Genomic DNA, 17,160 nt, shown 5'->3' with positions numbered 1-17,160 from the left:
TATTTGGATGCGCGATGCTGCTCTATCCAGATCTAACCAACTGGAACAACCCCCGATCATAACACTGCCCCCTACAGGCATGTACAGTAGCCATGAGGCATGCTATTTCTCTCCTTACCCCATGCACCCACCAATCTGGAAGCAGGAACATCTGGACTCATCCAACCATGTGACCTTTTTCTTTGCTGCAGAATCCAATCTTTATGCTTCATACCAAATCAAAGTCTTAGCCTCACTGATAAGCGTGGGTTTTTTTTAATACCACACAGCTGTTTAGTGAGTTTTCTTCACATGGCGTCTGTGGAAAAGTACTTACCTTCACCATTAAACATAGCTTTCTCAGATCATTCGATTTTTTTAATGACTACATTTATTCTTTGAACAAGATAGTGAACAAGGTCATAACACAATTTTAGTAGTTTGGCATGTATCATGAGATTTTTCAGTGTATGCTAGTGTCTTCCAACATGGTTGTTTAAGAGTGTTTAAAGTTCCTTCCTGCTTTCTTAGCTAAATCCAGGTGGAAGCTTTTTTGGCTAGATGTTGCATGTTGCAGTAGCCATAAAATATAACTTTTTTTTTTTTAAATTAAGCATATTTAGCTACATGGCAATGTGTTTCTTTTTTGTAGGGCTCTACATATTAGATATTAAATATTAGATTAGATACATAGACATATTTTGTGCCAGAAAAAAGCCGAATCAGGCCCAATCTCTTCTGTGCTTTAATCTGGATCTCAGCACAGCTGGGAGCATTTGCTCCGCAGACATCAGTGATCTTTAAGGAATGAGGCAACTTAAAAGATCGGAGATGTACTAGGACGCTAATCCATGTAGTGGCTTAAAAACAACTAATGAAAACTTCAAATTGATTTGAAAACTGACTGGCAGTCAGTGTAGGGATGCTAGTATAGGAGATAGTCAGTTAATTACCGCGCTGCAGTGTTTTGGACCAGCTGTACTTGGCTAACCAACAGCAAACTGACACCTGAATAAAGAAGAGTACAATAATCGAGTCGAGACAAAATAAAGGCATGGGTAGTTCTCTCAAACAGAGGAATGGCTTCACTTTTGCAATGTAGTCTTAGATAAAACAAGCTATCTTTAATAACAGCATGTCAGGGTCAGTTCAAATAAATCCACTGCCACATATTTCGTACACTGGATTATGTGATCATTGAGAGGGATTGCTTCCATATCACTTTTCTTTTTTTAAAGATGCTGCTTTAATATAGGTTTAACTCTTAAATATCTGTGTATTTGATGGATTGTTCAAATCAAAATTTTAAAGAAAAGATTGTGTGGTTTTTATTTCTCAGGTGTGAGAATTTTCATTACAGAAATCAAAATCAAACTGTTTTGTGCTGTTTCCGTTTGGTCATAGTTATTGAGGATTTCAATTTCTTATTATCAGATAAAAAAAAAAAAATTCTACTGTGATTTCTTCTCAATCATAGTGACTTGGTACACTAACAAAATCAAAGAAAATGATTGTATGGTTTCATAGCAGTCCATAGTACAGATGTGCCTTTTGTCTTTGTGTTTACTAACATATCCTCTCGTTGTTGGTCTGCAGTTGTTTTTGGACAAGGAGAAGGCTGAGGAGCTGTGGCTGCTAAGGCTGATCTCGCTGCGACAGGAGAGGCTGATGGGAAGCCCTGTGCCCTGAGCAGCATCGGTGACCCGAGAAGTCTTTCCTGTTCCCAGGACAGTTTCAGTCTGCGTTTGAACCTCATTCATGTAGTCATGTTTGGTGTTATTTTCTTTTAGCACCTGTCATATTTTCTCATGTTTCAGGACATCACAATATGTTTTTATCCCCCTTCCTCTAATTTCTCTTAGTAATTATACAGACTAGTGAAACTTTGTACAAATAAACATTTTTTGGTTTCAATGTGTGCTGTTTGTGTGTGTTTTTGTTAAGATCGGCATTTTTCTTTTGTTTTTACACATTTCATATTTAATGAAGGGAAATCTTACTGTCAGTTAAGGTCCAAGCTTTAACTACCTTAACTGAGGTCCAGGCTCTGGAGAGGCCAAACTATGGCTGTTTGTGTTTGTGTGTCTGGTTTGGGGTTTTTTTTGTTTGTTTTTTCCCTATCCAGATATGCTTTTACTGCACTGGTATTGTGTTTTGGATCATTGTTATTCTGAAAAATCACACTGTTGCCAGTCAGGTGCTTTCCACATGTTATTTCAGCATCAATCAAAAATTTTCCATCAACTTTTTGCAATATCTCCAACACCACCGGCTGAAATGCAGCACCACACAATGACAGCACCACACAATGACAGCACCACCATGTTTTGCAGATGGCTGTAGATACTTACTGTCTTTGCTGAGTCATTTATGTGTACCACTGGACCCAACTGGTTCATCCCTTGAGTTAGGTACCTGACTGAAAGTAAGTGGGAAAAGCAGCTAACACCCAAAGGAAAACTTTGAGAGAGCATCTGAAAGCACGAAGAACTACTGATCAAGACCACTTAAAAAAAATCCAAGGAAGCCTGGAGCCTTGGAAGTAAAATAAAAAGAAGTGACAGGTGAGCTACACAGTGCTCTGTGTGTTTGTGCAAATGAAAGCTGTCTTGTGCTTTTGTGTGAATGAAGTAGAATTGGACGTGACATGAAAGAAACAACACAAACTTTGACATTTTGCATTTTATTTGTAAGGCTCCAAATTACACCATGGAGCGTTGCATAAGAATGAAACGGATGACTTCTCATCTGCCTAGGGCCTAAATATATATATAGATAACACACACATATATATATCAGATGTGTGCTTCTTAGTTATTTATGTTTGTGTTTGTTTTTAGTGCTGTATCCATGTTTCAGCAAGATTGGATCCAAGTCAGAGCTGAGTCTACACTCAGGTCTATTTGTGGAACTGCCAGATGGTTATCTATATTGCTTCTAGGATGCACTGTGTCACTCAAGTACTCTCGAAATAGTGAGTGTTGCGATGAAATAATAAATAAGAATGTGTGATTAACTAAGCGACAAAATTAAGCTTGCCTGTGTGGGCGCTTGCATGGGGTTAAGTGCAACTTTTACTTGTGTGCATGGCCTCCTGGCATGTTCTGGGATAGGGTTACTGTTTAAACAGAGCCACTCTTACAAATGTCTTCCAAGAATCACTCCAGCAAATGCTCCAGAGAGTTCCCTCATGTCACCGATATGTCTACTTTTTTTTGTTATTTAGTGGCATAGCTTACTGTATGAATGTAACAGCTCCTTGTCTGAATAAGTCTGATAAACACACTTCAACTTTTTGCAGCAACGTACATGAACAGGACAAGAAACTTCAGTTTTCCAAGAAATTTCGAGAGTTGCGTTGCCATAGCAGCCAGCCACAACAGACAGCGCGCGGACCCCATGATGAACCCGCCAATTCGAGGGACGGATTCGTACCACGTGGTCTGCCGTCAGCGCGACTTTGTTTTTAACATCAGGTTGCCTGTCATCGCCTCTATAGTAACGATACCGAGGCTGAGCGGCGAGCTCCGGACACCTGTGGCGGATTTTTTCTAGAAGAACTTTACCGCTTCGAAAACACCTGAAAATGTTCAACAGCAGTCTCAGGGAGTTTGATGAAGATCCGTTCGCCTCGTGAGTAACTGAACCAGTGTGTTAAATTTTTCTTAAGAGCTGTCACTGTTCAAATCTGTTGGGTTTTCAGTTTGGAAGTCTTGCTAAATCTTCATTCGTGTATGTATTTGTCAATTTATCACGCGGATGAACAGCAGTGGGAATATTGTTTTTATTAAAATCTGTCATTGGCACATTAGACCTAACTAAATTGACTGTGTTCTCTGTTGTTCGGTTAATTAGATGTGCAATATACAAGACAATAACAGCCTGATAGTTTTCCTTGACTTAGTCGTGTTACTGCAATTTTGCACCGAGCACAGTAACTGTGATATGATACAGTTTTTAATAAGTTTAAGTTGTTATAGTTGGTTTTAATGTGAACCCCTTTACTTGTTAAAAATAAATACAAGGGCGTTACTTTGTGTCCATATTTGTTTTTGATGCAGCTTTCTATCATTACAAGGACGAGCCAGTGCAGTTTGCAGAAAGTGTAGTATAGTGTCTACACTGGCACTGTGCTATCACTTAGTTAGGGCAGCCACACTTGACCCGACTTCTAAGGCAAGTGTTAAAGGTGGCTAAAATTATATTAGGAGTCCTTCATATTTCAGTGTGTTGACTTCAGTAAAGACTTTGTCTATAATGTGTTTCAAGCTCATGTAACTAAAAGATGTAAGTCATTCTGACATGTAAACATAAATCTTTTTTTATTTCTGTTTTTTCTTTTCCTTTTCTTTTCCTTAGCGAATATTGAGACACACTTTGTCTTTACTACTTCTTCCTTTCCCACAGGGATCCTTTCCGTGCACATAGGGAGCATATGCGACAGATGATGCGTAGCTTCTCCGAGCCTTTCGGTGGGGCCCTTATGCCAAGTCTAATGGATGGGAGAAACCGTGGCCACGAGATGGTAGAACATCCCAGTTCATCCCATCCACTGAGAAACGAACACAGGGTGAGAACGTGTTTCGTCAACTTGTAAACTCAGCTAACATGTAATAGACACCACCAGTTTAGCTCTACAAGGGAAATGAATGAAGCCTCTGCTTAAGTGTAACACTTATGATCTGTGAGTTTATAACCACAGATGGTTGGTATTTTGAGTTTACTAAGGCTATACTGGAAGCCTGCCACTGGCACCTCTCACTGGGTGAGAGTCCATGTGAGTCTTTGGTTTTGGGAAAGGGCAACCCCCTTGGCCTCTCAGGACAGTTATATCTAGCCCTGAAGAGCCCTATTTATAGTGCATTGTTCCACTGACACACTGCTTTCTTGCAAAAACATGCACAGTCTTAAAGCTTGAAAACTCCAAGGCATATGACCCCAAAGAACTCTGCTTTTCTCTGCTGAAGATAAGTGTTTATTTAGATATTACTTTAGCTGGTCTGTCATCATTAAATGCAATGCTATCCCAATAATAGCATTGCATTTAATTAGCAATTGCATGCAATAATCTTTTGTTGCATGCAATTTGTCTTATACCCTGAGCTTAAGGCCATGGCTTTGCAACATATTTCCTCAAGATATGATGGTTAGACAGTATTCATTGACCAGATGACCGGAACTTTTTGATGTTAACTGTCCTCGATGTAATGAAATAACGAGTAGATAGGCCAAGGGTTAGTTTAGACCTGCTACTGCACCCGTTAACCTTTTCCAAATCGCCCCTCCACTGCCTGCTTTTAGTCAAACTTAGTTCCCGTCACCTGCTTTGATCCCACTACCTCATGAGAGCCTGTATTTATATCTTTGATAATGACTTACATCAGAAGCCTGCCCTGAATCGCCAGCTGTCTGCTTTCTCTTTATTAGCACCATACCTTTAACTAGCTAATGCCAGCTGAGAGGGAAGCTCTTACTACTTGTCTAATGAGAGTGGGAGAGGAAGTCTGCCACAACTATCTGCACGCACAGCCTATAGACCACCTTGAGCTTAAAACACTGAAAAGACAGAACCACCAGGTGATCTAGGTTTCCTTCAAGCAGTGGAGGCACTGCAGGGGGTCATGGATACAAGGCAAATCCTAGAAAGTGGGACTGACGGATTGCTCTGAACTGCTTCACCCTCTTGTTTAAAGCATCAGCCTGCAGAATAAATAGGAGAGAGGTAAGGTGAGCGGAGGTGTGGTTCTCTACAGAGTGGCTGCTTCACCAGATCTGAGTCAATCTTAGTTAGGTTGGTCAGGGGCCTTGTTAGAGCTGTGCAGTTCAGGGAAAAAACACCCACTCATAACTTACAAATCCCAGGAATTTAGGTCTTTTAAAAACCTTTCTTTTCTTTTTTTCTTTTTTTTTAATCAGACTTTTTTTTTTAAATGTCCCAGTGACTACTGGAGTTAACTTTAACTTTGGATAATGCTTCCCATCATGCACCATGTCATGTTTCTCCCAGCATTTGCTTGGAATCCTACCATCATCCAGATATGTGCAGTGTATGCTGCATGTGGATACAACACATCATGGAGACCCAGAAAATTTAGAAGGGAGTACCACAAAATGACAGACTAAAGAAGCGGCTTTCAGCTTGTACTCTGCTGAGATGTCAAATCTGACAGTGTTCCAAACACAGGGTTTTGAAAACCCTAACTGGTCCAGGAGCTCATCAGCCTGGGGCACTGAATAAACATCGAACGGTGGATCTTCATTCACCCTGTTATAGTCTACACATAACAGAACAGACACTTCCTCCTTCAAGTCAAGGACAAGAAAGGGGCTACACTGAAAGCTGTTGTGCTGCTCTGTTGTTTCCTCTAACAGCAAATCTGGTTTACAGAAACCTGTTGTGTTAGCGTTCTCTTACACTGTTTTGTTAAAACAACAATCAGAAGACCTACTATGTGGTAAGACATATGAAATTAAGTCTCTGCTTTGCCTCATTTATCTGAAGATAAGGAGAAATGCCGCCCAAGAGTGGTCTGAAGCTGTGCAGCTGTGTTATTGTCTTTGCAGTGGCTTGTATGTACAGATGTCACGGACACTCGGCTTATTCATTGTTGCTCTTTTCATCCATCTGTTTGGCAGAATGTGCCTTGGCAATGGTGCTGCAATTAGCGGCTGCACGACAGACAGCTCACTCGCTCCCTCTAACTGTTCTCCAATGTCACAGGCACAAATGTGCACGCAAAAATACATCAATAAAACATCTTCACAAGCATAATTACGCACAGTCGCAGCTTACAGAGTAACATGGATGCAATGGCACACACACACTGACAACATAAATGCTGGAAGGCTTGTACTTCTTGTATTCGCTTACCAAGCATTAGATTCTCAGCAGGACAGTAAGTCCTGCCTTACCTTCCATGGCTGCTTTGAGTATTCACATTTCTCTGTCGCTTGCCAATATCAACCACCGGGTTTATATTACATTTCAAAACATGTCTTCATAAAGGCATTTGTTTACAAAAGTATCACTGACAATCAAGCCTCACTGTAATTCTACAGTTGGTTCTGTTTAGTTAGGGTTACAAAGGTGTGAGCTCTTTTTTTTGTTGCTGATTAATATTCTGTTTACACTGAATAAAAAAATCTATAAAAATGTAGAAAGTTGGCTTTATTCGCCTATTAATGTTAGTCACCTGACTCAGTGCCTCTTTACCTTCTCTGTAGTCGTTTAGCTCTGAGAGAACAAATTTAACAAAAAACTTTCTGGTGATTTATCACTTCTTTGGTTCCTGCAGCCTGCCTCGGGATGCAAAGTTGTAGGTTTAATATCAAACTGACAGACAGAAAAGATCAATTTTCAGCTATCCACCAGCCAAAAATAATGTGTAACATGTAGACCACATTATTTTTCACCCTCAGTCTCTCCTCTGCTCAACCCTGGTCTAAATATAATGCTGGCAGATATGTAACTGGCATTTATTAGTTCACAGATGCCACTGTGGGATAAAAATGGCTGTGAGGGCCTCATAGATACGGGTCAGGAGCATTTTACATCAGCTTGACCTTTGAAAAGAGCTGAGAGAGCAGCCTTGGACTCTGGGACCGCTGTGAGATTCCTGTCCTCAGTGGTCCACCCTGCCCACTGAAGCCTTCCTAGAATGAATGAAGCTCAGTTTCAGTGTTCAAGCCACACTAATCTCTGGCAATGCGACCCAATTACACTTGGAACACAAGTCACTCAACACCCCACTGATCACGCACAATACCACTGTGCATCACACTCACTGAAAATCCATTGGCACACATCATGATGGCAGTTGAGATGTTTATCCAGGGTCAAAGGGTCACAAACACCTGTGATTTTGGCCGAGGGAACACAGACTCTGAATGAAGCCTGCAGGCCGGCCCCTCCTGGTTTCTCACTCCTTTCACTTCCAGAAGATTCAAGGCCTTGAACGCCTGTGCTTTGAGCTATGTGGGGAGTTGTGTGTGACTGTGTCAAGGGCTTACATACTGATGTATGAAAATCTAACAGCTACTGGCAATAACCACAGCAAACACAGAAAGTCTACAGTTTTTGTATGTAGCAACATATCACTGAGCTAGAACATGTATGTACAGTTGTTGTCCAAAGTTTACACACACTCATCATGGGCATCAATGTCATGCTAATTTGAGGCTTTTAATGATTTGTTTGAACTGGGTTTTTTTTCCAGGGTAAAATGATTGCACAGCATACAGATTTTCTCTAACCCACAATGAGTCAAAAGGAAGCATATAGGCTCAAATAAATACATACACCAATCATTTAATGAGTAGTGCTAAAGGTTCTACAATGTCATTCAACGTGATGAGGGCAAGTACATGTGAACTTATGATCACAAGTGTATAATGCAGACATTTTTACTATTACTGTTCCAAATTATTCAAATATTGTGTGTGAAGTTGTGTTGCTAAACTGGTGTTGTTTGACTCCCCAGGATATGAGCCGGTCGTTGTTGCCATTTGGTGGGATTGACAATACGGTCAGTAGAGTTCTCTTTTGTTCATTAAAACTCATGTGACTTTCTCATATATAGGCTATGTGTGTGCTCCTAAGTCTGTAACTAGTTCTGTCCACTACTGTTTGTCCAGGAACCAGCACTCATCGACCATTTCTTCTGATCCATTTATATGCCACTACTCCATGCTATAAACTTCTGCCAACTCTCTGCAAAAATGTCTTGTCCATGTCTCTCTATGCTCTCCTTTTTTCTCTTCTGTTTCCCCTTACCCTGTAACCAGTTGTAATGGATGGTTCCTCACAGTCCCATAAACCCTGAGTATTTCCTCATAACATATTGTTTGGGGTTTTTCCCTAATGTTGTAAAACTGAATTGAACTCCAAATTTAAACTATCAAATTACTCTTTCAAGGCTTTAACACTTTAAAGTCAAAGTTAATCATGAAATGGTGTTTGGGAGATGATTAATAACATAAATATTTTTGTGGTGCTAGATTACACCCAAACACATACATTACTTGTAACAATACTCAGAATACATGAAGACAGAGTCTATTTTAAACTTCTGAAAAAAATACAATGAATAATTCCTATGAAAACTCTGTGACCAGTATGTGGAATGACTGGCGGGTTGCTTTAGTAGTTTTACATAATCTAGTTTATAATGGTCTCAACTATGGCATCATCATCGCTGTTTGGCACAATTAAGATTATGTCTAGCTAATAGTAGTTTAAAAAATGTGATTGGTCTTTGTCTTACTCTGAGAAGTTATGAGGATGTAACCATAGTGGTTTGCAGTTTCTGAAGTATAAGGCTGATGATGCATCTGTTTCTGTAAGATCTGGGTCCATTTAATTAGGGGAAAACCCAGCTTGACAAAAGCAGCACAGAAACATTTGAAGTTATCCATTTTTAATATCTCTATGCAAGGAAAATCCAGATCAAGGAATCCTCTGCTGTACTTGCTTAAACTTTAGTCACGAATGCCAGGAGGTAACGTGATACAGTATTGTGAAGTGATAAAATGTGTCCCGGGCAGCAACTGTGTAAGATACATGTACGGACTTCACTGTGCTAAATGTATGTTTGTACGCATGCTGCGGCTGTTTATGAGCTGAAAATGTTTTGTGACCCATGTGAGGCCAGCCGTCAAATGACTGTTATTATTTTCCCATTGTGTCTGTGCAGGACTTGATGAGAAACCCTTTCGGTGTGTTTGACAACATGATGGCCAGCATGAGAAGTAGGATGGAGGGAATGCACAGAAACCTTGTGAGTTTACGTTCAGCCTGTTTCTCTTGGCAGTTTCTTCTTGTTAAAAGGAGTTTTTCCTTCCCACTGTTGCCAAGTGGTTGCTAATAGTGGGTTGTCCGATTGTTGGTGTTTTCTCTCTATTAACTTACAATATAAAGTGCCTTAAAGCAAATATTGTTGTGATTTGGAACGATTTAACTAAAACTGAATTGATATTGAAAATTATGTTATACAAAAGGCGATTGCCTGACAGTATTTGTTTCTGTGTGTTTCAGGAGTCCGCAGATTCAAACACCCACTCATTTCGCTCCTCATCAGTAATGACATATTCAAAGGTTGGAAATGAGCCTCCCAAGGTCTACCAAGCAACCTCGTCAACACGCTGTGCCCCAGGAGGGGTAAGTAACCCTGTGGATGTATTACTGTACTATATTATATCAAAACTAAATGCATGTTAGTGCTGTAAGTTTCCACTTCAACATGAGAAACGTCTACACTTTGACTATCATATACTCTCAATATGAGCTTGTTTTATTGGTATTATTACAGCTTTCCTTGTAACTCCTATGTCACATGACTTTAATGATATGTGCTTATTTTTAACACGCCCCAGATCAAGGAGACCCGGCAAGCAATCAGAGACTCTGAGAGTGGTCTCGAGAAGATGAAAATCGGACACCACATCCAGGACAGGGGGCATGTTGTTGAGAAGAAATACAACAAGAAAACAGGAGAGAAGGAGTTCAACCAGGACTTTCAAAATATGGATGAATGTATGTTATAACTTTACTATTTCTGTATGTAAAGGCTGCAAAAATGTATTCTCCCTCAATTTTTTAAGCGTACCACCATAGTTTTATGGTGTGTTTGGATAAGTTGGTAACACTTTATAATACGACCCTAGACTAAGGGCGTAATTCCCCTGTAATTTAATGGAATTTCCGTGTATTTTATTTGAAATTACAATGTCATTTTACTTATACAAAAAGTTAAAAGTAGGTACACTACAGTAAGGCGGCAACAAGTCAGATTTTTACAAGAAACAAAGAAAAAACTATACACTAAGTAAATGTAAGTAATTTTGCTTAATGCATAAGTATTTTTAAGTGTTATGTAACGTCAGTTATTTTACAGGAAATGAGACATAAAATATACTTAAAGTAATTTTAGTACAGTGTAAGCAATTTTGTGTGTAATTTTATCATAATCTTTTGGAACAACAAACAACGTTACAAATTTGTAATGGAGTGGATTCATCTTGGCCCCTTACATCTTTTATGACATTACTTATACATTACTTAAAATTACTTACAATGTAATTATTTCTTTGTTTTCTTTAAAAAAAAATCTGACTTATTGTTATTCGTGGCTCAAGAGTTGGGAGTCGCCTTGGGCGACTGTGGCTCAGGGGGTTGGGAATCGCATCTGTAACCGGAAGGTCGCCGGTTCGATCCCTGGGCTCTCTGTCCTGGTCGTTGTGTCCTTGGGCAAGACACTTTACCCTACTTGCCTACTGGTGTTGGCCAGAGGGGCCGATGGCGCGATATGGCAGCCTCGCTTCTGTCAGTCTGCCCCAGGTCAGCTGTGGCTACAACAGTAGCTGCCTCCACCAGTGTGTGAATGTGAGAGTGAATGAATAGTGGTATTGTAAAGCGCTTTGGGTGCCTTGAAAAGCGCTATATCAATCCAATCCATTATTATTATTATTGTAATCAGAAGGTTGCCGGTTCGAGCCCCGGCTCCGTCAGTCTCGGTCGTTGTGTCCTTGGGCAAGACACTTCACCCGTTGCCTACTGGTGGTGGTCAGAGGGCCCGGTGGCGCCAGTGTCCGGCAGCCTCGCCTCTGTCAGTGCGCCCCAGGGTGGCTGTGGCTACAATGTAGCTTGCCATCACCAGTGTGTGAATGTGTGTGTGAATGGGTGGGTGACTGGATGTGTAAAGCGCTTTGGGGTCCTTGGGGACTAGTAAAGCTCTATATAAATACAGGCCATTTACCATTTATTGTGCATCTACCTTGAAGTATCTGTAGGTAAATAAAATACATTGTAATACCATATAACATACACTGAAATTCCATTTAATTACAGGGTAATTATGTCCTTAGTTTTAGTTTTTTTCTCATTTTTAAATATTTTTATTTTAATAAATAACATGCCAACTGAGTCGTGTAAAGTCTTAAAGGGCAGGTGTGTAGGAATGGATATGTATCAGCTAAACTGGAATGCAGTGTTCATAATACTACGTAATAACAGGATTGCTTAATAAGAGCTCTTTGTGTTTACTTGGTAGATGTACAGATAAATCAAACACTTTCTGTAGGGACTTTTACATTTTAATGTTGACACAAAATCTGACCTATACCATAGACCCATCCTTCAGTCCATCCATCAATTTTCTTCTGGTATTCCAGTTCAAGGTCAGAGTTTTTCCCGAGCTGTCATAGGGTGAGAGGCAGCGTATATCCTGTGCACATCGCCCTATAGTCTCATCTAAATGATTAAAAACAGCGAAGGAGGTACACTTGATTGGTCTCAGCCTGTAACTTTACTAGATGTCATTGAATTCTACACAGCAGTTGTTTAAAGTGATCAGAACATTTCGGGTGAAGAAATGTAAACGGCTTTTACAACGCCAAATTTGAGGGCACAGAAGTCCAGGAGATGACCAGCTTGTCTTTACATTTTTAATTCAATCTGTCCTTAGTAGCGGGCGGTATTATAAAGCGTTACCAACAAGTTCCATGAAAACTTTGTTTAAAAAAAATTCAGATAAAAATGTTATACTACTATGAAATGCCATTGTTTAGGTCTTTCTAGGCCCTGAGTCTGCCTAACACGATAATAATTCCTCACCCTCAGCTGAAGCACAGTCTTTTGATGATGAGTGGCAGCAGGAAGTGTCCAAGTTTCAGCAAACCGGGCCCATGTCTCGCTTGAACGAACCACAACCCCGTGTTGTTCACCAGGCAGCCCTCACTGGTCCTGAGCAGGACCACAGGTTGGATTATTATTGGATTATTATGTAGTGCTGCAGACAGTTGAGAAACTCCAGATCAGCATCAAATGACAAACATATGGAAGATACGTATTTAATTTTTGTCTTTGTTTTGGTGTTTCCTGCAGAGACCAACCAGGGAGCAAGGCTAAAGGAAAACAGAAAAAGTGAGAGCTCAGGGACGACGAAGCAGTGTGCAATAAAGTTGTTTGTTTTTAAACAGCATACAGTACAAACTGGTGCCCTTCTTACCCATAAACACAGTCAGACCACTGACCTGGATTTTAAAAGGTCAAGCTGTGTCTGGTTTTTCAATATTTTGGCTCAGTTACTTACGTTTCACACTACTGCTGCACATTTTCTGAAACATGCTGCACAACTATGAGAATGCTAAACATTTTTCAGCACTTAGTTTGAATCGGTGCACTATTTGCTACACATAAATGGTAAGGCGTTTGGCACTACACGAGACAAAAGAATTATTAAAAACTAGAAAATGTTTATATCTCTGGGGCATTAACGATATAGAAATGTAATGCATTGAAGTTGCAAAAGCAGTTATAGTGCACTTTGAATATGCTTGGTTTCATTATATTTTTTTTCCTTGAGGATGTAGTGATGTCATCATATTGGGGTAACACATTCAAAACGCAGTTGATTTCACCAGTTTCTCGTATTGTCTTTTTTAATATTGTCATGCAGCCAGACCGGAGAGAACATAGTGAATTACTGAGCTGTGTGGAATGCGCTAATGCACTTAGATCATACCTGTTTTGTCTGAGATTATGTTGTCTTGTACCTGATGCGACAGATATGTACTTTATCTGCTGTAATCTTATGTAAAAAGAACTATTACCCTTCTCTTTTTATATTGTTAATTTGGTGTTGTCTCGCTTTTCATCTGATGAACTCCGTTCACAAACTGTCGACGTGTGAATTTTTCTCAGTGATTTGTGTATTTTTACGAGCTTTAACAGTGAAGAAAATGTATCAACTGAAAATAAAAGTGATAAGACTAATCTGTTGGGGTTTTTTTTTTTTTTAAGTATATACAAAGGTTATCCTCAATATTTGGAAGTCAGTCTGAATACTGAATAACATAGCATAGCCGGTGTCGAAATGAAGCCCTTGTCTCTAAGAGTGACCGGGGGTGGTATTTTTGGATCTAAGCACTTGTCAGTAGCTCAGATTGGTCTGAGATGTTACACAGCTGCAAGCGTGCCTCTCACATGTTTCTATATCAGACTGCATACATCCCAGAGCTTCAGATACAATTGGAAGAAGCTGCAGAAACCTGACATGTTAACAAAGTCCTCATTCACCCTCTGAATACACAGCACAAGGGCCAAAAGAGCATGATGGTATGTAAATATAGAGTGCTGTGCAAAAGTCTTGAAACACCTTTCATTTCATTATATTTTGCTTCTAATGGCTCAGACCTTTACTCTGTAGCTCTGTACATTGGCTGCTTTTTCAGTCATTTTCAGTCCAGTCCTTATGCCTGAACCATTGTTTTAGAAGTGCTTTTTTGTTAAGCCACTTAATACTGACTTATTCAAGCATAAAGGCACCATATTCAAGGGATGAACCATGTTTGAGCCTTCACAGACAAATGAGCAAAACAATTTTAAATATTATTTTTAGACACTCATTTGCAGCCTGTCATAAAAACACAATTTATTCACATTTCTTTAGCTGAATTTATGAAAAATCCCAACAATAACATATGTTGACATTAAATACTATTTTTTTCACCAACAAGGTGATTCCCAAAGATATATTAGCAGAAAACTTGCATATTTCTACATTGGGTCCAGCTTGTCCTTCAAAACATTAGGAAACTGGATAAGTGAGAGACAAAAGAAGAAGTGACAAGCTTAAAAAAAGCTAATTGCAGCAGAGGAACGGTATCTGAAAGTCACATCCTTAAGAAACATGAAAAATTTCAGCAAACATACCGGTAAGTAGAAAGATTTTATTAGCGAATACAAACGTGTTATAAAAGACTTCACCTGCGCTTCTGCCGCCACCTGCTGGTCATCTTCCAACATAACGTCTGTCAGAATTATTTACAAAGTGGTGGCAAAAACACAACTTCACGCTCCACCAAATATACATGACCTTTTGACCTGCTGACATAAATCATCATCATGGCCAATGTAGCATGAAAGTGAGAAGTAAATATTTTACAATTCTGTCACCTTTTACAAAACACCTGGTGCATAAAGAGCTGTAACCATCAGTCCAAATCTATATGATTCCTTGAGGCTGTCCCTTTCCTGCAATCTTCTTAGAACACTCCAGCAAAGCGTTGTGGATATCTTTGGCACAGGAGATCTGAGATTTGATCATGCCAAGGTACTGGGCATATGACATGGACTCTGTCTGGACGGTGTCTGGCTTGGTGGCTGTTGGGACCAGGTTGGGTGAGTGTTTGGCACTGTCGATGCTCTGTGAGAGGCACTCATATGCTAGTCGCTGCACAGAGAAGAAGAAAAAATTCAGTTTGTGGAGGAAATCTTAAGTGTAGATACAGTGCAGTGGTCCCTCGTTTATCGCGGGAGTTACATTCTAAAAGGTCTTTTAGATTTGACTGATAACTTCTTTAATTTTAATGCTTTTTTTAATAGTCAGTCTTGAGTTAAGTTCTTTTTCATCTGTTTAAGTCATTAAAACATATCACAATGAGATTGGTTTACACCCAATTTAAATATTTGTAATGTTTTGTAAGAAAAAAGGTTTACAGTCATATTTCGTTTTTAGGGGTACAGTTATGATCTCTTACAGAAATGACAAAACACTCACAAAAATCAACACATAAATGTGTCTGGATGTCTGTTTTTACTCCATGATGGATTATTTGTTTGTTTGAATCTTACCAAACATAGCTCAAGTTGATCGCAAAGGGCATAAAACTCCTCCAGGCTTTTGTCAAAGCGCTGAAGTGTCACTGAAGTGTCACTGGTTTTTCTAAAACAAAAGGAAAAAAAAGACAGACATAGAAATAAATCAGAAGGCTGCTTGACAGAGACATACAGATCAGAGGTTGCCACAAACGACGCTACTTACATGCCGTTGTCAATTGTCGTGTTATATGCCAAATTCAGGGAGGCGATTCTCATTACATTCTGCATTGGAAAGAAGTAAAGTAAATTTTATTCACACTCTACACCTTCACAGTATGTTTCAGATCAATATTGAGCCAGGCGAAGAATTCCTTCCTAAGTGTCTACAACAGATTTTGGATAATAGTGAATTAGTGACTAATGATCCATATTAATGTTTCAAAGAACAGGAAGATAGTATATTTTTAGGTTTTACATGACTGTCAAAACGATTTAAATATATTTTATTCAAAGGAAAATGTCAAGATAATTCCAGAACTGATTGGCTGTTTAACTACACATTTACACAGGACTTTACAGGACCCGGCCAAATATGTTGGGAGGCAGGCAGTTCCCATGGTAATGTGAAAGTCCCCTTTGACCTCCGTCATAAGAGTCCAATAAAAATAATAAAAATACACATCAAGAGGGGTGGGATGTACAGTTTCACGGTTTCCATATTCACTAAAATCACAGTTTAATTGAAGTAGAACCACATTGGTGGATCTAAAATCCACCTCAATAGATCGGGATTAACGTCATTGTACAAAAATTTGAAGCACCTGTGCAACAGTATCGAATTATAAAATATATTTTTATGTATACTGGGAAACTTTCGGGAAAGGTATCAAATTTCAGGCTAAAATAATTAAATTTGTTTTGTTTTTTACTGCTGTTAAATGTCAAAACGAACAGTATGTGAGGGTTAGCATCTTCAGCCAGCTACATGCGCAGCACTTACCTGTAAGCTCTCCTTTAGCTGCGGTATAAGCATCTTAAATCTCTGAACTGGGTCAAAGTCTTGCTGTTGACTCAGTTGCTGTTGTTGTTGCTGCTGTTGTTGTTGTTGCTGCTGCTGTTGTTGTTGTTGCTGCTGCTGTTGTTGTTGTTGCTGCATTGAAGCAGACTGTTGTTGTAATCCGGCCTGAGACATCGACCCTCCTGGTTGCGGCTGCTGAGACGCCATCTTGTTCTGCTGTGACTAGAATATCCGGGAAAATATCCGGTTCTATAATTTTCAAAATAAAAGTAATTCTTAAGAGGGTCACTGAAGGAAGAGGGAAGGGACGGGTATAAAATAAATTTAAAAAACAACAAAACACTCCTCAAAATCTTCTATGTTAAACCTTATATTATACATTTTAATTGGATTAAGCAACAAACAAATGCTGATTTTAGCACAGAGTCACCACATTATAAACTTCCAGACTTTGAAGAGACCTTGTAATGAAATGGGTCCATTCAGAAGAAAATAACAGACTCGTTTAGGTTAGGTGATAGCTTTTGTGTGTCAATTTGCCACTTTAATGTAAAAAATTTGTTGT

At 39.4% G+C, this 17,160-nt stretch overlaps 3 protein-coding genes across 5 annotated transcripts in view; 2 read left to right on the top strand and 1 right to left on the bottom strand.

Moving 5' to 3' along the window:
- rsrc1 (arginine/serine-rich coiled-coil 1) overlaps positions 1-1,893 on the top strand; it is a 121,198-nt gene extending 119,305 nt beyond the window's left edge. For both annotated transcript variants that reach the window (XM_085243418.1, XM_085243419.1), the window contains exon 10: positions 1,576-1,893. In XM_085243418.1, the coding sequence (XP_085099544.1) occupies positions 1,576-1,668 (93 nt within the window). In that variant the 3' untranslated portion in view covers positions 1,669-1,893. The remainder of the gene's footprint in view (positions 1-1,575) is intronic.
- Positions 1,894-3,378: 1,485 nt separating this feature from the next.
- On the top strand, positions 3,379-12,956 carry mlf1 (myeloid leukemia factor 1). Of its 2 annotated transcripts, none has more exons than XM_085243425.1 (8): positions 3,379-3,612; positions 4,339-4,549; positions 8,460-8,504; positions 9,672-9,755; positions 10,013-10,135; positions 10,351-10,510; positions 12,596-12,734; positions 12,860-12,956. In XM_085243425.1, the coding sequence occupies exons 2-8, from the start codon at positions 4,415-4,417 to the stop codon at positions 12,900-12,902; spliced, it is 729 nt and encodes a 242-aa protein (XP_085099551.1). In that variant the 5' UTR covers positions 3,379-3,612; positions 4,339-4,414; the 3' UTR covers positions 12,903-12,956. The 2 variants fall into 2 exon arrangements, with proteins under 2 accessions (XP_085099551.1, XP_085099548.1); XM_085243422.1 differs by having other exon boundaries at positions 3,381-3,612; positions 4,387-4,549.
- Positions 12,957-14,686: 1,730 nt separating this feature from the next.
- med29 (mediator complex subunit 29) lies at positions 14,687-16,827 on the bottom strand. The gene is made up of 4 exons (XM_085243417.1): positions 16,578-16,827; positions 15,801-15,859; positions 15,611-15,701; positions 14,687-15,209 (listed from the first exon to the last, which is right to left on the bottom strand). Exons 1-4 carry the CDS (start codon positions 16,800-16,802, stop codon positions 14,982-14,984), a joined length of 603 nt encoding a protein of 200 aa, XP_085099543.1. The 5' UTR covers positions 16,803-16,827; the 3' UTR covers positions 14,687-14,981.
- Between the last annotated feature and the right edge of the window lie 333 nt (positions 16,828-17,160).

The sequence above is a fragment of the Mchenga conophoros genome, linkage group LG14 (assembly GCF_057382185.1).
Source record: "Mchenga conophoros isolate Kocher_MC1m ecotype Shallow Benthic linkage group LG14, M_conophoros_male_GT1.1, whole genome shotgun sequence".
Classification (NCBI taxonomy): domain Eukaryota; kingdom Metazoa; phylum Chordata; class Actinopteri; order Cichliformes; family Cichlidae; genus Mchenga; species Mchenga conophoros.
Note: the sequence above shows the minus strand (reverse complement) of the source record. Positions and strands in the feature narration are given on the sequence as shown.

Excerpts from the sequence above, each read along its gene's own strand:
- mlf1 (XM_085243422.1), top strand. The coding sequence starts at position 3,566 with ATGTTCAACAGCAGTCTCAGGGAGTTTGATGAAGATCCGTTCGCCTC. Across the intron at positions 8,505-9,671 it reads TTGGTGGGATTGACAATACG|GACTTGATGAGAAACCCTTT; the intron begins GTCAGTAGAGTT and ends GTGTCTGTGCAG. Across the intron at positions 12,735-12,859 it reads GGTCCTGAGCAGGACCACAG|AGACCAACCAGGGAGCAAGG; the intron begins GTTGGATTATTA and ends TGTTTCCTGCAG.
- med29 (XM_085243417.1), bottom strand. The coding sequence starts at position 16,802 with ATGGCGTCTCAGCAGCCGCAACCAGGAGGGTCGATGTCTCAGGCCGGA. Across the intron at positions 15,860-16,577 it reads AGCTAAAGGAGAGCTTACAG|AATGTAATGAGAATCGCCTC; the intron begins GTAAGTGCTGCG and ends TTTCCAATGCAG. Across the intron at positions 15,210-15,610 it reads ATCAACTTGAGCTATGTTTG|CGACTAGCATATGAGTGCCT; the intron begins GTAAGATTCAAA and ends TTCTCTGTGCAG.